The sequence below is a fragment of the Hypanus sabinus genome, chromosome 1, assembly GCF_030144855.1.
Source record: "Hypanus sabinus isolate sHypSab1 chromosome 1, sHypSab1.hap1, whole genome shotgun sequence".
NCBI lineage: Eukaryota > Metazoa > Chordata > Chondrichthyes > Myliobatiformes > Dasyatidae > Hypanus > Hypanus sabinus.
This window is the reverse complement of record NC_082706.1, coordinates 4,183,080-4,204,838: the sequence shown is the minus strand read 5'-3', so window position 1 is coordinate 4,204,838 and position 21,759 is coordinate 4,183,080. Positions and strand designations below refer to the sequence as shown.

The following is a 21,759-nucleotide window of genomic DNA, read 5'->3' as shown; positions in this document are numbered from 1 at the left end:
CACATCCTTCCTACGTGTGGCAATAACAACTGTGCACATCAGAGAAAAAGCAGATCAGCTTTATTCATCACACACACGTCGAAAAATACAGTGAAATGTTTTGTTTCTCGGCAGCAACCTACACAGTCCAAAGATGTGTCGCTGATAGCCTGTAAGTGTCAGCACGCTTCTGGGACCAATATAGCGTACCCACAAGTTACTAATCCTAAACTGTACATTTTTGGAATGTGGGAAGAAACCGGAGCACCCGGAGGAAGCCCACATGGTCACAGAGAGAAGGTGCAAACTCCTTACAGGCACTGGCGGGAATTGAACCCGGGTCACTGTCTCTGTAAAGCTTGTGCTACCGTGAAACCTCACTGACAGGCATTGCATCTATTATTGATTTGTTATTTATTGAGATACAGTGCAGAGTCCAGCAGAATTCCAGCTCTTTGACTCAAGTCGCCCAGCAATCCCCGATTTAACACTAGCCAAATCATAGGACACCTTACAAGGTGCAATTAACCTACAAACCAGAGCATCTTTGGACTGTGGGAGGAAACCGGAGCCACATGGTTACAGGCAGCGCTGCGAGTTGCTGGCTCTGTAAAGCCTTACGCTAACTGCTTGCCATCATTCCGCAGTCGGCGGGTGTTTGGGAATGGAGCAGGGAATTCCCCTGGGAAGAATTAGAAGATGGCGGTAAGGGGCTGTGGTGAGGAGTGATGGGAGCCTTGCTTTAATCTGCACTCAAGGGTGCCCGGCTGTGCAAATACATCAGAAATATTTGTCTTTCACCGCTGAGTTTTCAGAACAGGGGAAGGTGTGATGTGAAAGAGCAGGGTGGTTTCAGTGGTCGCCGCAGTCTGAAGTAATATCTGATGCTAATTTGATAAAGGGTTTGTTGAACCCTGTAGCTCGTTAATGGCAGCATCATGCAGACAGCCAGCTCCCCGTCACCCTGACAATAGGGCGGCTGCCATTTCCGGAGGGCCGCAAGCTTTCCACAAGCCCCGAAGCAGGATTGGAGACCCTCACCGTCCTGCCCTCCACTGCCATGGGAGACTTTGGACATGACGGCTGTGGTGTCCATTGTCACCCATTACATCCTCTGACCACCTTTCCTTCCCCTTGTTCCTACTGGCTGCTTCCTCACACCAGGTTCAATCCCCACCTCCGGCACTGTCTGTCTCTTCTCCCTGTGTCTCTGTGTCTTCTCTCATGCTTCCCCCCCCCCCCAGATGCTCCACTTACCTCTCTCATTCCGACAATGTGCGTGGGGTGGGGGAGGGGCAGATAGTCAGTGTTTAATTAGTCCCTATAAATCTCCACTGGGGAGAACTGGAAGGCTCTGGAGTTAATGGGCACAGGAGAGAGACCAGATTACTGTGATATGTACAGGAAATGGGAATGCTGTGAGAGCCAGCAGCAACTGAATGGGCTGAGCAGCCTCCAATGAAACCCATTAGCTCAGGTCTCTGTGAAATGGCATTGGGAATGGAGCAGGGATTAGTGACACAGGACCTCAGTGGGGTGGACGCTGGTATGGTCTGGGACACGGGCGGCACTCAGCTTGTTACTGCCCCTGCAGGAGAGACAGGAGCTTCCTGGATCGACGGCGGTGCTGACGGAGAGCCAGGGATGGCGGAGGGACTGGAAGCGGCGAAGGAGGCTGACAGTGGTGACATGAGCCAGCAGAGCTTCCTGGTCAACCTGTACAAGTTCATGAAGGACAGGGGCACCCCGATCGAGAGGATCCCACACCTGGGATTCAAGCAAGGTGAGGTACCCCCACCCTCAGAGGAATGGTGGGTGGGGGGGGATCGTGATTGAGTTCTTTGTAATCCCCCTCCCATCCCAGCACAGGAGGGGTGTCATGAGACTTGCAATTCACAAGGGGTAACTCCTCTCCGAAATGTTCCCCGGCCCAGGAAGGATTCACTGAGGGAACCTGCCATAAAAACTAGAATATCTGACTTGGAGATGTCGAGGGGTGTTTCTTTTTACCTTATGAGGTCTGTTCCCATGCAGTTCCACCATAGGGTTTGTAGAGCAGAAAAAAACAGGCCCATCGGCCCATCTGAGCTAGGCTCATTTTTACCTGTTTGGCCCCAATTCCTCTAAACCTTTTCTATCCAGGTACCAGTCCAAGTAACTTTTAAATGTTGTTAATATACCTGTCCCAACCACTTCCTCTGGCAGATCATTCCACATACAGGGTGAAAACAGTGGCCCTCATGTTCCTATTGAATCTTCCCCCCCCACCCTAAACCTGTGCCCTCTGGTTCCTGTTCGCCACCCCTGGGGAAAACACTGTGCATATTTACCCCTTGTGCTTTATAGATCTCTATAAAATCACCTCTCATTCTCTAACACTCCACCAGAAAATGTCCCACCCTGCTCAACACAACCCAGTCCCTCAAATCCCGGTAGGATCCTTGTAACGCGCGCACAAAATGCTGGTGGAACACAGCGGGCCAGGCAGCATCTATAGGGAGAAGCGCTGTCGACGTTTTGGGCCGAGACCCTTCGTCAGGATCCTTCTAAATCCCCTTTGCCAACTTTCCATCTTGATGGTGTCTTTCCCATAGCTGGATGGCCAGAACTACACACAATGGGGCCAGGACTCGAGAGGCCGAGTTATAAGGAGGAATTGGGCTGACTCAGACTTTGGAGTGTAGGACACCGAGGGGTGATCTTGTAGAGGGTGTATAAAATCACAGGCTGAAGGCATAGACCCCAGGGTGCTCCCTCACTACCTGCAGCAGGGCTGACGCAAGGGTGCTGAGGCTAGCTGTGGACGCTCGCTGCCCAAGACGGGATGATCCGCGACTGGCCACCTGTGGGAGCAGAGGGGGTGTTAACCGGTGCGGGGAGAGGGTGCAGTCACCCCGAGCGACCGTCTCTCTGTGCACGACAGGGTCTCTACTTTCGCTGACGTTGTGAAATCCTCTTCTTTCCAGTGAACCTTGCCACGCTCTACAAGGCAGTTGAGAAGCTGGGAGGGTACGAAGTGGTGAGTAATCTTTAACTAGCACCAATCCCTCCTTCCTGTGGTACGGGCGAGGACGCCCACCCAATCAGCCATGCCGTCTCGGGCTTCCAGCCAGTTGGCTGGCTTTTCATTGCTTTTAAATTTCGGTTAAACAAAAGATAAAGATTATCTTTACATGCCACATTGAAACGTACAGAGAAGTGTATTGTTTGAATCAACAGCCAGCGCAGTCTGGGGGCAGCCTGTAAGTGTGGCCACACTTCCGGCACCAACACAGCGTGCCCACAGCTCACTGACCCTAACCTGCACACCTGGGAATGTGGGACGAGGCCAATGAAGTCATGATGAAACGTACAAACTCCCTCCAGACCGCGGCGGCAACCGGATGCCTTAAAGCGGATGTGCTGACCACTGCACTGCCCTGCCACCCCATGGGTACAAGAAACAACAGGCCAGGCAGCGTCTGCCGAGAGGGGAAGCAGAGAATATGTTGGGACCTGATGAAACGCTGACTGTTTATTCCCCTCCCTAGTCTCCGTAGCATTTGACTATTTTTTTACGAGGCCGAGTTGCCTGTGAGCAAGGAGTGGGCCGGATCTGAAGCCTGGGCCACCCGCCCCGAAGTCTGGTGCAGACGCCACGACACCACCGGTTGGCTAACTGCGGCTTCACAGGCAGACACGTTCCTGACAAACTTGGACCGTACTGGTTAGTGCACGGAAGGGTGCCGAGTTCAATTCCCGTTACTGTCTGCAGCGAGTCTGTATGTTCTCCCTGTGACCATGCGCGTTTCCTCTGGGTGCTCTAGTTTCCTCCCACAATCCAAAGACATACCGGTTGGGTGGTTCCCTGGTCACGTGGGTGTAACTGGGCGGTACAGGCTCATTAGGCCGGGAGGGGCAGTGACACTGTATAATGCCTTATGTTATGTTACTATGCTGCTTAATAGAACAGCGTCTCTGGGCAACCTAACGCTTTACATAGAGTGTCAACAACTGTGACAAATAAATAAAACCAATATTTAGCTCTATTCGGGATCTGCAGTACTTGTGGTATTTTGGCTGTGAAGGCTGATTGGCCTTTCCTTTGACCAATGGGACAGGCTCCTTTCCCACTGAATGGGTCTGATTGGTTGGCATCCAATTCTAAACCCAAAGGCTTGAGTCCAGCCCCGAACATCAATATCGACCCCCCTGCTGGCCGGGAATGCTGACCTTTCACCCTCTGGTCATGGGTCCTTCTCCAGACTCTGGCTCCCAGGGTTCCTCGGCTGGGAGTCGGCAGGAGGAGTTGGGAATCATTCCTGAGGTCTGATATCGAGCACATCTCTCCTTCTGTACAAGCATTTTGCTTGGAACTAACCTGCTGATCTGATGGGTGTCCTGTGTGTTAGGGAGGGTGGGCTTCCCTGTTTGGGGGTTTTTGGAGAGGAGTTCCTACCAATTTCTGACTGCATTCCAACCTCTGATTACCTGCACTGAGGGTTATTCTGGCCTCTCAAGGGTACAAGGACATAGAGTTATGGAAGGGAGATAGCACAGAAAGAGGCTATTCAGCCCATTGAATATATACTGATAATCAACCCAGTTACACCAACCCACCTTTAATCCCATCTTTTTTGATCCTCCCACCATTGCCATCAATTCCTCCAGATTCCACCCCTCAATGGGGCAATTTACAGGAACTGATTAACCTCCAAACTCACATGTCAGTGCAATTAAACTGGGAACCCATGTAGTCACAGGCAGAATGTACAAACTCATTACAGACCATGTGGGGATTTGAACCCTGGTCACTGGCACTGTAATAGTGTTACCATAAGACCGTAAAGCATAGGAACAGAATTAGGCCATTTAGCCCATCGGGTCTGCTCCGCCATTCAATCACAGCTGATCCAGTTTTTTTTATCTCCTCCTCAACCCCAGTTCCCGGCCTTCTCCCCATAACCTTTCATCCCTTGTCCGGTCAACAGCCTGTCAATCCCTGGTTTAAATACACCCATCGACCCAGCCTCCACAACTGTTTGTGACAATAAATTCCAGAAATACACCACCCTCAGGCTAAAGAAATTTCTCCACATCTCTGTTCTGAATGGACGCTCCTCTATCCTGAGACTGTGCCCTCTCGTCCTAGACTCCCCACTATGGGAAACATCCTTTCCACATCTACTCTGTCTGGGCCTTTCAATATTTAAAAGGTTTCAATGAGATCCCCCCCTTCATCCTTCTAAATCACAGTGAGTACAGACCCAGAGCCATCAAATGTTCCTTGTATGATAACCCTTTCATTCCTGAAATCATCCTTGTGAACCTCCTCTGGACACTCTCCAATGCCAGCACATCTTTTCTAAGATGAGGGGCCCAAAACTGTTCACAACACTCAAGGTGAAGCCTCACCAGTGCCTTATAAAGCCTCAGCGTCACATCCCTGCTCCTGTATTCTAGACGTCTTGAAATGAATGCTAACATGACATTTGCCTTCCTCACCACCAACTCAACCTGCAAGTTAATCTTCAGGGTGTTCTGCACAAGGACTCAGAAGTTCCTCTGCATCTCAAATTTTTGGATTTTCTCCCCATTTAGAAAATAGTCTGCACATTTATTTCTACCACCAATGTACATGACCATGCATTTTCCAACGTTTGCCTCTCTCTTGCCCATTCTCCTAATCTGCCTACCTGTTTCCTCAACACTACCTGCCCCTCCACCAATCTTCATATCATCTGCAAACTTGGCAACAATGCCATCTATTCCCAACACCGACCCCTGTGGAACACCACTAATCACTAAGTGCCCGGCTACAATGCCACCCCAAATGGGAACTGCCAACAGTCTCACGAACTCCCCCCCCACCAAGATTCCACTGGGGGCAGTTCACAGCAAGGTTAAACCCGCGACCCCTGTGTTACTGGGATGTGGGATATGGGAAAACAGCGGGGTCACAGTGAGAATCTACAGACTCCTTACGGACAGTGGCAGTGATGGGGATTGGACCAGAATCTCCCCCACTGTGAGGCAGTGACTCCACACACTGGCCGTCGAATGTATTCTGGTGTGGTTAGTGCCCCAGCCTAGGAGGTCCTCTAACTACATCCCCTCTCCCCCCCCCCCCCCCGTGCGATGCGGAGGAGAGTAGACTTGGTCATGTGACATGTGACAGCTTCCGAATCCACAGCTAAAGCACAATCCTCGGCAGCTGCATCATCTGAAACGAGGGACTAAAATAGGAAGCTGCTGATGCCAGCACGTTACCGAGGGTTACAGGTTCAGATTCGGATCTACATGTCACGTGCACCTGGAAACATACAGTGAAATGTATCGTTTGTATTCACAACCAACAGCACAAGGACGTGCAGGGGGCAGCCACACGTTCCAGTGCCCGCATCGCACGCCCACACCACTAGAGCAGCGGACACTGCGACCATTACAGCTCAGGCCATCAAAGTTCAGAGTTCAGTCCCAGCGTCCTCTGTAAGGAGTTTGTACGTCCTCCCTGTGACCACGTGGGTTTCCTCCGGGTGCTCCGGTTTCCTCCCACAGTCCAAAGATGTAATGGTTAGTAGGTAAATTAGGCTAGAGATGAACCTGAGGGTTGCTGGCTGACTGGCTCAAAGGGCTGTATCTTAAAATGAAAACAATGCTTGGCAGAACCATGCAGAACACAAGCAACAAAACAGTACAGGAAAATAAGCCCCGTTCCTCCCTCCGAGCCACCACCCACACACGGTCCCCAGCCCCAGGAGCAGGTGCCTCAGCTTTCAGCCTCCAGTGCACCGCGACTCACAGACGTTGAGCCTCGAGCTCCCCAGCGGACTCTCAGGGAAGTGCAGACCCAGAGCTCTGGACCGGCACTCGGCCTCTGGGCTTCGGTGTTCAGGGTCGATCACCGGACTCACTGATTATGATGAATGAGGAGCCAAAGGCCAGGCCCGTCTGATGGGACCTGAGCACTAGGCCTCAAAAGACCCGAGCTGCAGTCTGGCTGACTCGGGTACCTGGGAGGGTGACATCACCGGTTCTCATGGCCCCTGCCCGCACAGAAATCTGACCTTGTGAGAGAACCTGACTCACGCACGGTTCTGCAGCTTCTCTCTTGCTTTCTACGGGCACCGCAGTAACGTAGCATTTAGCAGAACACCTTACAGTGCCTCCAGTCTCCACTCTCCAGCTTCCATACCACCATAAGACATAGGAATAGAATTAGGCCATTTGGCCCATCTAGTCTGTTCCACCATTGCATCATGGCTGATTTATTTTCCCTCTCAACCCCATTCTCCTGCTTTCTGCCTGTAACCTTTGACACCCTGACTAATCAAGAACCCATTAACCTCTGTTTTAAACACACCCAATGATTTGGCCTCCACCATCGTCAGTGGCAATGAATTCCACAGATTCACCACCCTCTGCCTAAAGAAATTCCTCCTCGACTTTGGTACGAGCCCCAGTATAGCCGATTTCAAGGCCCTGAACTGCAGCCTGGTTAGCGGACCTGGGCCAGCTGGATTACACACTGTAAAATGCGTAACATGTACTGTAAGAGTGAAAGGAGGCTCAAAGATACCTGCGATTACTGGCTATAGCACAAGTATTCACAGCACTCTGCTGGGCAAAAACGGGGAAACCCCCTTCAAACTGTTGACTTTAGACGTGGGAATTAAAGTCTTGCTGAGAAATGGTGTCTCACTCTGTCAGGAAGTGTGAACAGATGGAGAGCTGATAAAAACACACCAGTAACTTCGAACGCAGCTAGCTTACTGGACAAGCACACGTCTCGCTGACAGAACTATTTTCCAACAGTCATTTTGCAAGTGGCGGCTTTGTGAACCTTTCCTTTGGTCGGACCTGACCGTGGCCAGTCTCAACCCTTTGCAAACTTCTTCGTTAGAGCATTGATTTCAACCTCCAAGAGGACCACAACCTTGTCGTGGGTTTGCGTGTCTCACCGACCCGAGGGGCGAAGTTGGCTGGAGTCAGTGCCTTGTGCTCCGGCTGTGGGCAGGGTCACCCCTGCCAGAGAGGTCAAAGGGTAGAGGCCAGGCATTGAGCGCTCCACCGGTCCTCCAGGCTCGGGGGTTTAGCTCAGGGTTAACAACCCTGGATGGTCAAAAAGAAGCTACGGAAACAGGAATGAGGACTCCTGCTACATCTGTGTGCAATGGTATGGGCAGATAGAGCTGGAGGACTGTCGTTGCTGCCCTAAACCCTAGCGTGCAACGGGCTGTAAGTAATCATTTCAAAGGTGTGAGAGATCTGTGTGAGATTGGGTTCCTCGAATTTCCTTTGCCCACTGGCGTTTGTGTCATTGACCTTCACAGTTTGAGGGCATGCCCACAGTGACAGCATACTTCTGGCACCAACATACCATGCCCACAATTTACTAGCCCTAACCAAGTGGCACACCTTTAGAACGTGTGGGGGAAACCCCGGCAAAACTCGCTGGAAGTGAGCGAGCCCCGTCGCTGGCGCTGTGATAGCGTCCCGCTCGCCAGGGTGGTACCATACCGCCCTCTGCTGGCAATTGAGGGGAGCGCTGCCCCTGCCCCAGCCCCAGCAGAGTCCTTACCCTGGCCCAGTCGTTGATCCCGGGAGAGAGCCTGTGAAAGGCAGGGAGATGTATATGCCTATGGGCGGGGTGCTGGCATTATAACCAGGGTATCACAGTGTACATAAAGTAACCTTTGTGTTTACTTTAACTGAGCTGCACACCTATCATGTGGTAGCGTGATGACGTATGGAATAAACATATTTTAAATGAATGACTTGTAATAAATTATTTAACTGGACAAGAATGTTATACGCACACAGGATTACTCAAATATTACTGAAATATTAAATAGAGTATGAGCGATGGGGGTTCGATTTCCGTCACTGTGGGAGAACGTACCAGCTCCTGAGCAACAGGGACGGCGTAGTAGCAGCTGACATGGGTTCAATTCCCGCATCCTCGGTAAGGAATTTACCCGACATGACCCCAACACACCCTGACCTGGTGAACTGTGACATGACCCCGATACACCCTGACCTGGTGAACTGTGACATGACCCCGACACACCCTGACCTGGTGAACTGTGACATGACCCCGATACACCCTGACCTGGTGAACTGTGACATGACCCCGACACACCCTGACCTGGTGAACTGTGACATGACCCCGATACACCCTGACCTGGTGAACTGTGACATGACCCCGATACACCCTGACCTGGTGAACTGTGACATGACCCCGATACACCCTGACCTGGTGAACTGTGACATGACCCCGATACACCCTGACCTGGTGAACTGTGACATGACCCCGACACACCCTGACCTGGTGAACTGTGACATGACCCCGATACACCCTGACCTGGTGAACTGTGACATGACCCCGACACACCCTGACCTGGTGAACTGTGACATGACCCCGATACACCCTGACCTGGTGAACTGTGACATGACCCCGATACACCCTGACCTGGTGAACTGTGACATGACCCTGATACACCCTGACCTGGTGAACTGTGACATGACCCCGATACACCCTGACCTGGTGAACTGTGACATGACCCCGATACACCCTGACCTGGTGAACTGTGACATGACCCCGACACACCCTGACCTGGTGAACTGTGACATGACCCCGATACACCCTGACCTGGTGAACTGTGACATGACCCCGATACACCCTGACCTGGTGAACTGTGACGTGACCCCGATACACCCTGACCTGGTGAACTGTGACGTGACCCCGATACACCCTGACCTGGTGAACTGTGACGTGACCCCGATACACCCTGACCTGGTGAACTGTGACGTGACCCCGATACACCCTGACCTGGTGAACTGTGACGTGACCCCGATACACCCTGACCTGGTGAACTGTGACGTGACCCCGATACACCCTGACCTGGTGAACTGTGACGTGACCCCGATACACACTGACCTGGTGAACTGTGACGTGACCCCGATACACCCTGACCTGGTGAACTGTGACGTGACCTCGATACACCCTGACCTGGTGAACTGTGACGTGATCCCGATACACCCTGACCTGGTGAACTGTGACGTGACCCCGATACACCCTGACCTGGTGAACTGTGACGTGACCCCGATACACCCTGACCTGGTGAACTGTGACATGACCCCGATACACCCTGACCTGGTGAACTGTGACGTGACCCCGATACACCCTGACCTGGTGAACTGTGACGTGACCCCGATACACCCTGACCTGGTGAACTGTGACATGACCTCGATACACCCTGACCTGGTGAACTGTGACGTGACCCCGATACACACTCACGAGGAAATAGAAGCAGGAACAGGCCCATCAACCCCTTGAACCCAGCATCTCTGCTGGCCCCTTTTGTCCTGACGTCAGTTCCCCCAGGACAGTTGTCTGTCCACTGGGCCGTTGTGAATCTGATGACAGGCAGTTCTCCCTTGGTGCTCTGTTGGGATTACAGTGGGGTGGGGGGTGTTTTTGGGCACTATGTTGTGCTTGAACTCTGTCCCCACGGTGCTTTTGAATTGGCTGATGCTTTCCCATTGGTCTCAAGTGAGTAAAGAAAATTCCGTAAAAACTCGGTGGGTCAGAGTGTGGCCTTAACTCATAGAACAGACCATCACAGAACAGGCCTTTTGGCCCACTATGTTGAGCTAACCCCTTAAGATGAATCTAACCCTTCCCTCCCCCATGACCCTCCATTTTTCCTTCATCCATGTTCCTAGCTTCAATGTCCTTAATTTGAGGGGTCCATCAATGTGGACCCCAAGATTCCTCTGTTCCTCCACTGCTCAGAATCCTGCCATTAACCCTGTGCTCTGACTTCAAATGATGTTGACATTCCTAAGTAAATCACTTCACGCTTTTCTCATTTGAATTCCATCTGCCACCTCTCAGCCTCTATTACCACCTGACAGTGCATTCCATACACCCACCACTCCCTGTGCAAACAAAAACCGGCTGACATCCACAATCCCACCCCCATGCTTCCCTCCAGTCACCTTTAAATCATGTCCCCTCATGTTAGCCATTCCCACCCTGGGAGAACTCTCTATCAGTCCACTTGATCTATGCCTGATATCATCTTGTACACCTCTATCGTTACCTCTCATCCTCCTTCACTCCGGAGAGAAAAGCCCTCGCTCACTCATCCTTGATCTTCAATCCAGCCAATATCCTGGTAAATCTCCTCTGCAGCCCCTCTAGAGCTTCCACAGCCCACCTATAACATGGTGACCAGAACTGTATACAATATTCCGAGTGAGATCCCAGCAGAGGTGAAGGACGTGATTTCACGGTTTAGGGAGCTCACCCAGTTCGTGCTCGCTCTGGCCCTGAGAACAGTATTGCCCTTTGTCCTTAGGAGGCACCGCTGTCCGGTATTGCCCTTTGTCAGAGCTGGGAAGGGTGAGAGATGGGACGGGTATGATGTTGGAGGGAGAGGAGGTCAAAGGGAATGGGATGGGGTGGAGTGTAGAGTCCTGGTGTTGTGAGTACAGAGTTTAAGGCCCGGTTGGTGTGTCATTCGGTTAGTGATGTGGGTCAGAGCAGGTCCGTTAGCCAAGACTGGTCGGCCGGACTCCAGGTCAGCGAATCTCTCCCGGTTCACTGGGGTAGTGGAGGAGCCGAAGTCTGTGTGTTTGTGGTGGCCTGCCTTGGGTTAAAGGACTGTGTACGTGGAAGGAGCAACAGCGTGATCTGCCATGCGATGTTAGTGCCAGAATACTCGGGACTGCCCCAGGGGTTCATCCTTGGGTGCGTCGGTTGTTCACACAAACGTTTCGCTCTATGTTTTGATGAACACTTGAGAAGGAAACTGGAGCTTGAATCTCGTTCACTTCACCGCCTCTGCTCTATGCTCCTGCAGGTCACGACGAGTCGACTCTGGAAGAACATCTACGACGAGCTTGGGGGAAACCCAGGGAGCACCAGCGCAGCCACTTGTACCCGCCGGCACTACGAGAAGTAGGTGGCACGCACCCGTTCATTGTACACAGGCTGGGTTCTGGCCCCAGCACACTCCAAGGAATCTGCTCTTCTCCTGGCGCACGGGTCCGACAGCGCAACGCAGGGCACCTACCGCCAATGGCAGGCTTTCTAACCCCACCCGCCTAAGACCCAGTGTGGGAGGCGATCCCAGACATGGCGCTGCAGCTGATAACCCACACTCCGCAGCTTGCAAGCCTGACTAGCAGCCTGGGAAAGACTACGGTCTTGGGACGAGATGCGGTGGCACCATTGGTGACTACAAACTCGATGTTCACACACCGGGTCCACCATCACCTCTCCTTGGACGCAGAAATCCACAACGTGTCAGGAAGGCTGCTCCAACTCTTCCCTGCCTCCCTGCGAGTCTGGGAAAGCTCCAGACACGCAGTCAATACAATCTTGTACTGCCAGCACACTAAACCCTGTATCTCCTGGGCACCTCCTGGACAGACAGAGTCCAGAGTCCCCTGATCTCTCCCCAGTGTCTATCTCCTGGACAGACAGAGTCCCCTGTTCTCTCCCCAGTGTCTATCTCCTGGACAGACAGAGTGTACCCTGATCTCTCCCCAGTGTCTATCTCCTGGACAGACAGAGTCCCCTGTTCTCTCCCCAGTGTCTATCTCCTGGACAGACAGAGTCCCCTGATCACTCCCCGGTGTCTATCTCCTGGACAGACAGAGTCCCCAGTTCTCTCCCCGGTGTCTATCTCCTGGACAGACAGAGTCCCCTGTTCTCTCCCCAGTGTCTATCTCCTGGACAGACAGAGTCCCCTGATCTCTCCACGGTGTCTATCTCCTGGACAGACAGAGTCCCCAGTTCTCTCCCCGGTGTCTATCTCCTGGACAGACAGAGTGTACCCTGATCTCTCCCCAGTGTCTATCTCCTGGACAGACAGAGTCCCCTGTTCTCTCCCCGGTGTCTCTCTCCTGGACAGACAGAGTCCCCTGTTCTCTCCCCGGGGTCTATCTCCTGGACAGACAGAGTCCCCTGTTCTCTGCCCAGTGTCTATCTCCTGGACAGACAGAGTGCACCCTGATCTCTCCCCAGTGTCTATCTCCTGGACAGACAGAGTCCCCTGTTCTCTCCCCGGTGTCTCTCTCCTGGACAGAGAGTCCCCTGTTCTCTCCCGGGGGTCTCTCTCCTGGACAGACAGAGTCCCCTGTTCTCTCCCCAGTGTCTATCTCCTGGACAGACAGAGTCCCCTGTTCTCTCCCCAGTGTCTATCTCCTGGACAGACAGAGTCCCCTGATCTCTCCCCAGTGTCTATCTCCTGGACAGACAGAGTCCCCTGTTCTCTCCCCGGTGTCTCTCTCCTGGACAGACAGAGTCCCCTGTTCTCTCCCCGGGGTCTATCTCCTGGACAGACAGAGTCCCCTGTTCTCTGCCCAGTGTCTATCTCCTGGACAGACAAAGTGCACCCTGATCTCTCCCCAGTGTCTATCTCCTGGACAGACAGAGTCCCCTGTTCTCTCCCCGGTGTCTCTCTCCTGGACAGAGAGTCCCCTGTTCTCTCCCCGGGGTCTCTCTCCTGGACAGACAGAGTCCCCTGTTCTCTCCCCAGTGTCTATCTCCTGGACAGACAGAGTCCCCTGTTCTCTCCCCAGTGTCTATCTCCTGGACAGACAGAGTCCCCTGATCTCTCCCCAGTGTCTATCTCCTGGACAGACAGAGACCCCTGTTCTCTCCCCGGTGTCTATCTCCTGGACAGACAGAGTCCCCTGTTCTCTCCCCGGTGTCAATCTCCTGGACAGACAGAGTCCCCTGTTCTCTCCCCAGTGTCTATCTCCTGGACAGACAGAGTGTACCCTGATCTCTCCCCAGTGTCTATCTCCTGGACAGACAGAGTCCCCAGTTCTCTCCCCAGTGTCTATCTCCTGGACAGACAGAGTCCCCTGATCTCTCCATGGTGTCTATCTCCTGGACAGACAGAGTCCCCAGTTCTCTCCCCGGTGTCTATCTCCTGGACAGACAGAGTGTACCCTGATCTCTCCCCAGTGTCTATCTCCTGGACAGACAGAGTCCCCTGTTCTCTCCCCGGTGTCTCTCTCCTGGACAGACAGAGTCCCCTGTTCTCTCCCTGGGGTCTATCTCCTGGACAGACAGAGTCCCCTGTTCTCTGCCCAGTGTCTATCTCCTGGACAGACAGAGTGCACCCTGATCTCTCCCCAGTGTCTATCTCCTGGACAGACAGAGTCCCCTGTTCTCTCCCCGGTGTCTCTCTCCTGGACAGAGAGTCCCCTGTTCTCTCCCCGGGGTCTCTCTCCTGGACAGACAGAGTCCCCTGTTCTCTCCCCAGTGTCTATCTCCTGGACAGACAGAGTCCCCTGTTCTCTCCCCAGTGTCTATCTCCTGGACAGACAGAGTCCCCTGATCTCTCCCCAGTGTCTATCTCCTGGACAGACAGAGTCCCCTGTTCTCTCCCCGGTGTCTCTCTCCTGGACAGACAGAGTCCCCTGTTCTCTCCCCGGGGTCTATCTCCTCGACAGACAGAGTCCCCTGTTCTCTGCCCAGTGTCTATCTCCTGGACAGACAAAGTGCACCCTGATCTCTCCCCAGTGTCTATCTCCTGGACAGAGTCCCCTGTTCTCTCCCCGGTGTCTCTCTCCTGGACAGAGAGTCCCCTGTTCTCTCCCCGGGGTCTCTCTCCTGGACAGACAGAGTCCCCTGTTCTCTCCCCAGTGTCTATCTCCTGGACAGACAGAGTCCCCTGTTCTCTCCCCAGTGTCTATCTCCTGGACAGACAGAGTCCCCTGATCTCTCCCCAGTGTCTATCTCCTGGACAGACAGAGACCCCTGTTCTCTCCCCGGAGTCTATCTCCTGGACAGACAGAGTCCCCTGTTCTCTCCCCGGTGTCAATCTCCTGGACAGACAGAGTCCCCTGTTCTCTCCCCAGTGTCTATCTCCTGGACAGACAGAGTGTACCCTGATCTCTCCCCAGTGTCTATCTCCTGGACAGACAGAGTCCCCAGTTCTCTCCCCAGTGTCTATCTCCTGGACAGACAGAGTCCCCTGATCTCTCCCCAGTGTCTATCTCCTGGACAGTCAGAGTCCCCTGTTCTCTCCCCGGTGTCTATCTCCTGGACAGACAGAGTCCCCTGTTCTCTCCCCAGTGTCTATCTCCTGGACAGACAGAGTGCACCCTGTTCTCTCCCCGGTGTCTCTCTCCTGGACAGAGAGTCCCCTGTTCTCTCCCCGGGGTCTCTCTCCTGGACAGACAGAGTCCCCTGTTCTCTCCCCAGTGTCTATCTCCTGGACAGACAGAGTCCCCAGTTCTCTCCCCGGTGTCTATCTCCTGGACAGACAGAGTCCCCTGATCTCTCCCCAGTGTCTATCTCCTGGACAGACAGAGTCCCCTGTTCTCTCCCCAGTGTCTATCTCCTGGACAGAGTCCCCAGTTCTCTTCCCGGTGTCTATCTCCTGGACAGGCAGAGTCCCCTGTTCTCTCCCCGGTGTCTATCTCCTGGACAGACAGAGTCCCCTGATCTCTCCCCAGTGTCTATCTCCTGGACAGACAGAGTCCCCAGTTCTCTTCCCGGTGTCTATCTCCTGGACAGACAGAGTCCCCCGATCTCTCCCCAGTGTCTATCTCCTGGACAGACAGAGTCCCCTGTTCTCTTCCCGGTGTCTATCTCCTGGACAGACAGAGTCCCCTGATCTCTCCCCAGTGTCTATCTCCTGGACAGACAGAGTGTACCCTGATCTCTCCCCGGTGTCTATCTCCTGGACAGACAGAGTCCCCTGTTCTCTCCCCAGTGTCTATCTCCTGGACAGGCAGAGTCCCCTGTTCTCTCCCCAGTGTCTATCTCCTGGACAGACAGAGTGTACCCTGTTCTCTCCCCAGTGTCTATCTCCTGGACAGACAGAGTCCCCTGTTCTCTCCCCAGTGTCTATCTCCTGGACAGACAGAGTCCCCTGATCTCTCCCCGGTGTCTATCTCCTGGACAGACAGAGTCCCCTGTTCTCTCCCCAGTGTCTATCTCCTGGACAGACAGAGTCCCCCGATCTCTCCCCGGTGTGTAGGCTCTGGTCTGGCATGTCTGCCAGGTGCAGTGTGGCCACATCCCAAAAGACATCCTCTTCGGTGAGCTGGATCCACCTGCAGCCCAGGACCATGCTACACAGCTGTCTGAAACGAGCCCCTAGTTAAACCCATTTAACCAACTAACGTACTAACCTTTGGACTGTGGGAGGAAACCCACGCGGTGACTGGGAGAACGTACAAGCTCCTTGCAGAGGATGCTGGGATTGAACTCTGAACTCTGACACCCCGAGCTGTAGTAGTGTTATGCTAACCACAACTTTACCGTGTACCCACAAAACGGCAGCCGAGATAGCAAGGGGCATGTTCTAGTGTCAGTCTCCGGTTTCCTCCCACGTTACAAAGATGTGCCAGTTAGCGTTAGTTAAGTGGTGAGTATGTTACATGGGCTCTGGAAGAGTGGTGACACTGAACTGCAGGCCGATCCCAGCATTTCCTTCACAGATTTGATGCCAATAATGTTTTTCACTGCATGTACATGTGATAAAGTCAATCTTAACCTCTCCCTGGCTCACACACCCATATTCCCCCTCTCTCTCCCCTCACTTTCTCTCACTCACTCTCTCTTTCCCTTCACTCACACACTCACTTTCTCTCGCTTTCCCTTCACTCACACACTCACTCTCTCTTTCCTTCACTCACTTTCTCACTCACACACTCACTCTCTCTCTCCCCTCACTTTCTCTCACTCACTCACTCTTTCCCTTCACTCACACACTCACTTTCTCTCACTTTCCCTTCACTCACACTTTCTCTCCCCTCACTTTCTCTCACTCACTCTCTCTTTCCCTTCACTCACACTCACTTTCTCTCACTCACTCTCTCTTTCCCTTCACTCACACACTCACTTTCTCTCACTCACTCTCGCTTTCCCTTCACTCACACACTCACTCTCTCTTTCCCTTCACTCAGTCTCTCTCTCCCCTCACTTTCACTCACTCTCTCTTTCCCTTCACTCATACACTCACTTTCCCTTCACTCACACTTTCTCTCCCCTCACTTTCTCTCACTCACTGTCACTTTCCCTTCACTTATGCTTTCTCTCTCCTCACTTTCTCTCACTCACTCTCTCTTTCCCTTCACTCACACACTCACTTTCTCTCACTCACTCTCGCTTTCCCTTCACTCACACACTCACTCTCTCTTTCCTTCACTCACTTTCTCACTCACACACTCACTCTCTCTCTCCCCTCACTTTCTCTCACTCACTCACTCTTTCCCTTCACTCACACACTCACTTTCTCTCACTTTCCCTTCACTCACACTTTCTCTCCCCTCACTTTCTCTCACTCACTCTCTCTTTCCCTTCACTCACACTCACTTTCTCTCACTCACTCTCTCTTTCCCTTCACTCACACACTCACTTTCTCTCACTCACTCTCGCTTTCCCTTCACTCACACACTCACTCTCTCTTTCCCTTCACTCAGTCTCTCTCTCCCCTCACTTTCACTCACTCTCTCTTTCCCTTCACTCATACACTCACTTTCCCTTCACTCACACTTTCTCTCCCCTCACTTTCTCTCACTCACTGTCACTTTCCCTTCACTTATGCTTTCTCTCTCCTCACTTTCTCTCACTCACTCTCTCTTTCCCTTCACTCACACACTCACTTTCTCTCACTCACTCTCGCTTTCCCTTCACTCACACTTTCTCTCACTCACTCTCTCTTTCCCTTCACTCACACACTCACTCTCTCTTTCCCTTCACTCACACACTCACTTTCTCTCACTCACTCTCGCTTTCCCTTCACTCACACACTCACTCTCTCTTTCCCTTCACTCAGTCTCTCTCTCCCCTCACTTTCACTCACTCTCTCTTTCCCTTCACTCATACACTCACTTTCCCTTCACTCACACTTTCTCTCCCCTCACTTTCTCTCACTCACTGTCACTTTCCCTTCACTTATGCTTTCTCTCTCCTCACTTTCTCTCACTCACTCTCTCTTTCCCTTCACTCACACACTCACTTTCTCTCACTCACTCTCGCTTTCCCTTCACTCACACTTTCTCTCACTCACTCTCTCTTTCCCTTCACTCACACACTCACTCTCTCTTTCCCTTCACTCAGTCTCTCTCTCCCCTCACTTTCACTCACTCTCTCTTTCCCTTCACTCACACACTCACTTTCTCTCACTCACTCTCGCTTTCCCTTCACTCACACATTCTCTCCCCTCACTTTCTCTCACTCACTCTCTCTTTCCCTTCACTCACACACTCACTTTCTCTCACTTTCCCTTCACTCACACTTTCTCTCCCCTCACTTTCACTCACTCTTTCCCTTCACTCACACACTCACTTTCTCTCACTTTCCCTTCACTCACACTTTCTCTCCCCTCACTTTCTCTCACTCACTCTCTCTTTCCCTTCACTCACACACTCACTCACTCTCTCTCTCTCTCTCCCCCCTCACTGGGCAGACTGGTGTTGCCTTACGAGCGTCACCTGAAGGGGGAGGAGGACAAACCTTTACCGGCGAGCAAGCCTCGGAAACAGTACCGGGTCGTCAAAGCCAAGGACGGGAAGGGGTCGGGCACCGAGCTGAAGGATCAGGGAAATAAACGGAAAGCGGCAAAGGATGTGCAGCAGATCGGCGGGAGCAATGCGGTAGGGTAACTTACTCACTCAGGGTACGGTTGTGTTGATGGGGGGGGATTCACAGCGCAGCAGATCGGCGGGAGCAATGTGGTAGGGTAACTTACTCACTCAGGGTACGGTTGTTTTGATGGGGGGGAGATTCACAGCGAAGCAAAGGGTGGTTCCACTGCCTCACAGTGCCAGGGACCCTGGTTCGAACCATCTGTGTGTAGTTGGTACGTTCTCCCCGGGGTGCTCCCGTTCCCTCTCACGTGCAGGATGGGTGGGTTAACTGATCCCTCGTGCGCGGGTGAGGGGTAAAACCTGGGGGAGTTGATGGAAATGTGGTGGTAGTAATTTGGGGAGGCTGGGGCTGATGGGATTGTCCAGGGGCTAGCATAGGCCGATGGGCCAAACGCGATAGACAAATCTTTCTCTCTCTCTGTTGGAAGGTAAATAAGAGGAGGGACTAGTGACCTAACTCTTTAGAGAGAGCCATGGGGAAAGGGGTACACAGGTCAGGGGCAATTGTGCATGCTCCGGAGGGGCCGAGTGGCCCTCTCCTGCCGCCTTTCGGTCCATCGGGTCTATGGCAGTCTCATCTTTGGTCATGTTTTAGCTGGGTAGCCCCAGTGACACGCTTCTCTCTCCCCAGGCTTCCCCCTTAGCAGAAGCCGAGGATTCGGGAAGGGGGCAGAACGAGGGAGCGCCTCCGGGCCCCGCCACCGCTGAAGAGCGCGAATGCCCGCAAGTCGAGTCGGCGGAGAAGGGCGGCGGCAGGTCGCCAGGGCGAGCCGGCGAGGAGGTTTGGGGAGCGGGCGGAGGGGCAGAGGAGGGCCAGGGGCCCAAGAGGGAGCAGGACATTATCTCTCCCCTGGCTAAGAAGAAGCGGTTCGCGGCGACCGAGCTCCCCCTGGCCAGACCATCGGTCATCCAGCCGCCCCGACCAGCGGCCCCCGTCGCCCCGCTGCCCCTGTACCCGGCGCGGGACGAGAAGGGCAGCCGGGGCTGCGAACTGCCCTTCAGTGGACTCCAACTCCTGCAGCCCTTCCCCACCAGGGCGAGCCCGATGTCCCGCTTCCGCGGCTTCAGGGACCTCAGCGCCTTCGTGCTGCCGCTCGACAAGGGGTCGAGGCGCCCGGGCCGGCCGGGGGATCGTGCTGCCGAGCTCGCCCTGCCCCGGGTGGCTCCTTGGGTGCCGGAGCCCAAGGGCGAGGCACTGAGGGTGGGCCCGCTGCCCGCTCCCTCCCACCAGCCGAAAGCGTGCTGGGTGCCGCCCCTCACGGTGGCCCTGCCCAGGAAGGTGCCGGCCAAGCGAGCCAAGCTGGACGGGGCGCTTCTCCAGCCGCGGCCGGAGCTCAGGACCAAGGACTGCGAGACCAATTGCTACGGCAGGAAGCTCCGCGTCGTCTCGCCCCTCCAGTTGGCCAGGGAGCCCGAGGGTAAGGACAGGCAGGCTGGGGAGGGCAAAGCCCTGAAATCCCCCCTGCCCGCCGTCCCGGGGTGGCTGCTGGCGGCCCCCGGTTTCCCGGACGCCGCCGTTACCGATGGCCTGCGGGCGCACTTCCCCGCCGGCTACGTGCTCCCGGTCAAGGAGCATCCGCTCTACTCGACCCTGCCCACCTCGCTCGCCCTCAACCCCTTCGTGGTCCCCGCCGTGCCCGGGGAAGGTCTCGGCGTTCCCCTGGACCTCTACAAACACCTGGCCGCCAGCTCCTCCTGTGACAGCCTCCTCCATAACAGACTGTGCCCGCTGGCCTGCTACACCGGCCCGTACCTCCCCGCCTGGCAGGTCCGGCCCCAGCTATAGCCCAGAGCCCGGCTCCTTTGCACTTGGCCGAATCCAGACGCGACATGGAGCCGAAGAGCCGGGACCACCCTCCCGCTTGACCGCCGGTCTCGTTCGGCCAGTGATCCTGCGTGCCGCTGAAAGGAAGAGGGGCGGCCCGGCGTGTAAATGGACCGTGAGAACTGAGTCGCTCCCCAGGGGTGGGAGAGTTACCCCTGCAGCTTCTGAATCGCCAATGGAACTGTTAACCTCATGTGGACTTTCGGACTGGTCTGGGGCGAAAGCAAGCCGGGTGCCAGGTGGGAGGTCCTGGCATTGGAGGGGGCGATGTCCGTGTAGGTACAGGCGAGGAGGGCGATCGAGTTCATCATCACTGTACGTCGTGAAATCTGCCGTTTTGCGGCAGTAGTACATTGCAAAACGTAAAGTTACTATAAATTAGTAAGAAATATATAATAAATGTATCTACTGTTTTTTTTATTGAGTGGAGACACAAATACAAGGTTAAAAACGTCCTGCAGCAGTTATATGAAAGCAAGCATCAACTTTATTCATAAACAGTGCCAGGTTTTGGGAATTTGCTGTGGTGTGTTGGTCAGGGCCTGACATTCAACAAAAACAATTACACAGAATAAATAATTATATAAAAATAACGTTAGAGGTTAAAGGACGGATACAGAATAAACATTCCTCTGGAAAAGTTCAAAGTAAAATTTATTATCGCGGTACATATGTGTCACCATATACAACGGCCAGAAATCTATAGAATAATGACCATACCACAATCAATGAAAGACAGTACCAACTGTGTGTTCAGTAGTAATGCAGGAGACAACAAACTATGCAAATAAAAAATGAAAAATAATAATTAGTAAATACACATCAAGCACATGAAACAAAGTGAGTCCATAGGTTGTGTGAACAGTTCAGAGATGGAGCAAGTGAAGTTACTGTCTTTGGTTCAGGAGCCTGATGGTTGAGGGATAATGACGGTTCCTGTTCTTGGTGGTGTGAGCCCTGAGACTCTAGTGCCTCATTCCTGATGACAGCAGCGAGAAGTGATGGGTGCTGCTTTCCTACAACAGTGCTTCATGTAGATGGGCTCAGTTGTGGGGAAGGCTTCACCCATGATGGACTAGCCCATATCCACTACCTTTTGTAGGGTTTTCCATTCAAGGGCATTGGCGTTTTCATACCAGACTGTCATATACACCTGCACATCATGTCGAATCTCCACAAACTCGTGAGGAAGTGTAGACACTGCTGTGCTTCCTTTGTAATTGTGCTGGGTCCAGACAGACCCTCCAAAGTAACAATTTAAAGTTGCTGACCCTCCGATGGGGTCTGGCTCATTAATGGTCTTAATGATCTTGAGTGGGAGGCTGTTGTTGTGACATCACTCAGCC

General features: G+C 53.4%; 1 protein-coding gene across 4 annotated transcripts in view; it reads left to right on the top strand.

Annotated features, from left to right (window-relative positions):
* LOC132388637 (AT-rich interactive domain-containing protein 5A-like) overlaps window positions 1-21,052 on the top strand; it is a 40,910-nt gene extending 19,858 nt beyond the window's left edge. The window contains exons 2-6 of one of the 4 annotated variants that reach the window (XM_059961231.1): window positions 1,574-1,762; window positions 2,946-2,998; window positions 11,829-11,926; window positions 18,408-18,594; window positions 19,220-21,044. In XM_059961231.1, the coding sequence (XP_059817214.1) occupies window positions 1,624-1,762; window positions 2,946-2,998; window positions 11,829-11,926; window positions 18,408-18,594; window positions 19,220-20,374 (1,632 nt within the window). In that variant the 5' untranslated portion in view covers window positions 1,574-1,623 and the 3' untranslated portion in view covers window positions 20,375-21,044. Of the gene's footprint in view, window positions 1-1,359; window positions 1,763-2,945; window positions 2,999-11,828; window positions 11,927-17,731; window positions 18,595-19,219 lie in introns of those variants that run through there. The other 3 variants (XM_059961169.1, XM_059961093.1, XM_059961030.1) reach the window with 3 other exon arrangements.
* The last annotated feature ends 707 nt before the right edge of the window (window positions 21,053-21,759 follow it).